Below are 4,655 nucleotides of genomic sequence, written 5' to 3' on the forward strand. Positions count from 1 at the left end.
GCACCAGCACCACCACCACCAGCACCACGACCACCACCACCACCACCACCACCAGCACCAGCACCACGATCACCACCACCACCACCACCACCACCAGTACCACGACCACCACCACCACCACCACCACCACCACCACGACCACCACCACCACCACTACCACCACCACCACCAGCACCACGACCACCACCACCACCACCACCACCACCACCAGCACCACGACCACCACCACCACCACCACCACCAGCACCACGACCACCACCACCACCACCACCACCACCACCACGACCACCACCACCACCACCACCACCACCAGCACCACGACCACCACCACCACCACCACCAGCACCACTACCACCACCACCACCACCACCACCACCGTCCTCGATAGACCACTCGATTTCCGGACCCGACAGCCCCAGCCCCAATCTTTCAAGCCCGAGTCCCAAGGAAAGCAGCAGTAGCAACCGGTACCAGAGTAGTAGTAGTAGACGAAGCCGTTACCTTGCTAGTGGGCTGCGAGCTGCTGGGGACCGGTGGACGACACAAACTGAAAATAAGAATGGAGCAGATCGTGCTACTGTAGCTACCACTGGCCTATATCACAGTAGGAGCACTGGTAGTAGTAGCAGTAGCACAACTGCTGGTGCTACCCACAAGAAGACGACGCCCACCCCAGGCAGGATAGCCAGTCACAGCAGCAGAAGCCATAGCAGCATCTCCGGCATTATTCGTGATGGCATTAGCAGCAAGCAAACCTCTGACCGTAGCGGCTCCAGTCGCATCAGGCGCCAGACGCTGGTGATATCACGCAGCGGCCACACCGCCCCCTCCGACCCAGCCTCGTCCTCCACAATTGGCTACCTGCCCGTACCTACGGAAGCCATACTGGACTTGGGTTTATTGGATGAGCCCAACCCACGTCGTGATCGACGGCTGTTCCGATATCTGCCGCTAGTGGGTGGTGTGATGCTTCATGCCATACGACGGCCAATTGATAACAGCAGCTGTAGCTTGCCAGCAGGGGCTGGGCCAGGGAGAGGGTTTGCACGCCCCTTGAGTGCCGACTGCAACAGGTCTGGAGGGGGCAAGGGGAAAGGAACGGATCTGGGTTTGAAGAGGGGTTCTAGGGCTTAAAATTTGTGAGGTGGTGTCTTGTACACACATGCCTTGTCAGTGCTTTAGTCAACTGATGTGACAAAAATGTCACGTTAGGACCTGGGCTTGAGGGTATCATCTTGAGGTCACAAAAGATAAAATCGGGTTAGGAGACAAATGTTGTGGGCTCCGGAATTGGTAGCGGTTTTAAAGGGGACGAGCTCATAATCCTCCGTGGCTCCACAACTCTATCTTTGTGATGGTGCTGCAACACGTTACTTGCGTTTCTCTGCCTCACCATGCACAATCACGACTGTGCTAATGACTACGACCACATTAGTGGTATAACGTTAGTGCACACTCCAGATGCCGGCTCGTTGCATGCCCTTTCACTGTCCTGTGTGTGATATTCGACAGGTATGACATATCTTCACACAAGGGCAGCAACAGCACCCGCAGCATTCTTAGCCGCCTCTTTGGCCAAGAACGCAACAACCGCCATCCGTACGGTGTGGATGCCGTTTTCCTGCCCACTTCCACGCTTTATGATGGCAGGCTGTCACCCGACATATCGCAGTATTATAACACCACCTCTGAATCGGAAGAGGTAGCCCCGACTGGGGCCCCCTACGCCTTCTACCATAGAGCCCTCAAGGTGCGGCATTTTAATACAAGCAAGGTACAGCTGCGGCACTGTATCAACCCTGTCACCGGCTACACGACAACAGTCCATTTGTGGAAGCATGGACCTGTGTGTCGTTATATGATGGGGGGTATTGGGGTGCTATACCCCATAGCGTATTTGTAGCAGCTGACCGCTGAAAAGGTCTCTCGAGTTGCTGGTGGTCGCGCTCTGCGCGTATTTATAGCACCGTACTGTGTACCGGCTGCTACATTCCCCCCCTTTGAAGGGAACCGTCTCGGGCCCTTAGAGCCTCGTATACCACCAGCCTGTGCCTACCTTCTCCTACCCTCGGGCAGTGGGGTGACCAAGCCCACATCACGTCATGTGCCCGCTTCACATGCGCCTAGCCTTCAGGTTTTTCAGGCACAGAGACAGACCAGTCGGTTCAGCTACTTTTTAATTTATAGTTTTTGTGCGATATTCGCTCTCAAAGTCGCCACACCCGATATACCACTCGAACGTGATCGGTGGGGGTTGAACCGACGACTTCAGAATCGTGAATTTTCACGAGGTCTCGATACCAAATGAAGCAGCTGACCGCTGAAAAGGTCTCTCGAGTTGCTGGCGGTCGCGCTCTGCGCGTATTTATAGCACCGTACTGTGTACCGGCTGCTACAGTATTGCAAACTTCTCCTATCCGAGTTGGAAGCACAAGTACCTTCTCCTGCTTGCCAAAAGGTCAAGTAAAAGGGAAGCGCAAACATATATGATAAAAAAGAAACCATAGTCACGTGCGACCACATGTAGGCGCGGAAGATAGGCGGGGACTAGGGGGGCGGCTTTTCAAAGCCGAAAAGGGGCTCGGCCCCGGTGCAGCCACTTGACCCCGTTTAATTCACAGGGCAGTCCGTACGGCATAGGAGTGCAAGCACAAGAACGCCGCCATGTTTGGAGTACACACTTGTTGTTGTAATTTTCAAACAATAAAGGTTGGCAGACTTGCTATGGCGGTGTAGACCAGCGTAGACCTGTCTGGATCGTCACAAGCGTGCAGCCGCCATAGCATAATCATTATTGACGGGACAGTTAGCCTTCTGTGATGCGGCAATCCATAGAATGACTTACACACAAAGCGCCTTGAACTGTCAGCCAGCAGACTGAAGGGCCGTCTGGCTGGCAGTTCAAGGCGCGCAAAAGTGCCCGTGCTTCATGGACCAATTGTTGTCCGCTCCCAGCCAGAACGCATTCAGGGATCGTTCCAATTGCACACTTTGAAGTCGGAATGCAGCGGCAAAGGTGATGGTGTGTCGCAAAGGCACACTTCGTTTGAACTTGGATTGAATGAATGAAGAAGAGAATAAGAAGGACAACAATCAAACAGGCACGACATGCTAGGAGGGAGGTGCTTAGAGCGTTGCCATGGGTCAACAACAGCCCCGCCCTCCTCCGCACCCAATGCTGGGGGCCCGGCCGCGGCCGCGGCGGATCGGCTGGTCAGGGGCCGCCGCCGCCGGCGGGGACGCGGGCGGCAAGGCGGCCGGCTGATGGGGGCTGCCGACATGGCCCGCTGTGGGGGCTGGCACCTCCACCTGCGCAACGGCCCGACCTGGGTGGCCCCGCCCTCCTCCGCCAAACTCGGAGCCATGGAAAGCTATCTTTGTCACGCTCCGAATTATCTGGAATGTCTCCTTTGGCATTTCGATATAGAATGGATATAGCTTCTACATTCAATCTTTTGCGGAGCGAGATATGTAACTTTATGTTTAACTCGGAGCCATGGAAAGCTATCTTTGTCACGCTCCGATTTATTTGGAATTTCTCCTTTGGCAGGTTGATATAGAATGGATATAGCATTCAAACGCTATTTTTTGCGGGGCGAGATATGTAAGCCACTGACTGACTGACTGACTGACTGACTGACTGACTGACTGACTGACTGACAGCAGTGAACCCGGGGGGCTCGGCCCCCCGAATGGCGCTTCACGCCCGGGGCCCAAAAACACTGTTATATCACGACTTCAGAAATGTACCGATCCGCAGATGCAGATCCCGTGATATGCGCAGCGATACTACAACCACATATTACACCCTACGAACGCGGAGGGGGGTTAAGAACGTTCTTAAGTCGTTCTTAGCCCAGCCAAATTGATAAAATTGAATAATCATTAGAACGTTCTTACATCGTTCTAAGAACGACCTAAGAACGTTCGTATGACCTCCGTTTATCTTAAAACCGTTCTTTCAAATTCTTTAGCATTCTTCAGAGCCCAGCAGTCTTATGTATTCTCTTCCATTCTTTGGGGTGTTCTTATACGTTCTTAGGCCAACTGATTGATTCTTTGTCTAAAGCATACTTAGCTGCTCTTTGGCCGGTTTTAACCATTCTTACCATAGGTTCGCTAAGTATGGCACTCATTCTTAAGTCATATTCTCCGGAAATTCTTTTTGCTGCTTACATTCTTAAGCCTAAAAATGTGGGATTCTTAGGGGTGGTCGTGATGAAAAAGCCATTCAGACGCATGTTCCGGCCTTTGCTTTCTCACCTGTACTTTTACTGACAGGCGCCCATTTCTGAGGTATCCGCAGATATCTTAAGGATACAATGCATTGAATGTTCTAGGCTGGATTCGAATCTAAGACTACGAATTTTCTGTGCTAAATTCTATAACCGAACCTATGTTTTAAGAAAAGATACAAGTTCTCTATCTATGCTAAAATGTGTGCGTATACTATGAGCTGCGCCAAGTGCTGTACACTAACATATGTGCATGTACGACAAACAACTCAACACCTGTTCAGCAACTCAGCTATCAGCCCTGGCCCCTGTACAAAAACCTGGCGTGCAGCCTGACATGGCCACATACCTGCTGCAGTCCACTGCCCAACACCATCCCTGGCTGCTGCAGCCCTATGGCATAAACATGCCGGTTACCGA

The 4,655-nt window shown here is 52.7% G+C and overlaps 1 protein-coding gene across 1 annotated transcript; it reads left to right on the top strand.

Moving 5' to 3' along the window:
• Nucleotides 1-1,394: 1,394 nt before the first annotated feature.
• VOLCADRAFT_107238 (uncharacterized protein) lies at nucleotides 1,395-2,299 on the top strand (the record flags this gene model as incomplete). Its single annotated transcript, XM_002956413.1, has 3 exons — nucleotides 1,395-1,444; nucleotides 1,513-1,750; nucleotides 2,077-2,299. The coding sequence occupies 3 exons, from the start codon at nucleotides 1,395-1,397 to the stop codon at nucleotides 2,125-2,127; spliced, it is 339 nt and encodes a 112-aa protein (XP_002956459.1). The 3' UTR covers nucleotides 2,128-2,299.
• Between the last annotated feature and the right edge of the window lie 2,356 nt (nucleotides 2,300-4,655).

This window comes from Volvox carteri (genome assembly GCF_000143455.1).
Source record: "Volvox carteri f. nagariensis unplaced genomic scaffold VOLCAscaffold_61, whole genome shotgun sequence".
Taxonomy (NCBI): Eukaryota; Viridiplantae; Chlorophyta; class Chlorophyceae; order Chlamydomonadales; family Volvocaceae; genus Volvox; species Volvox carteri.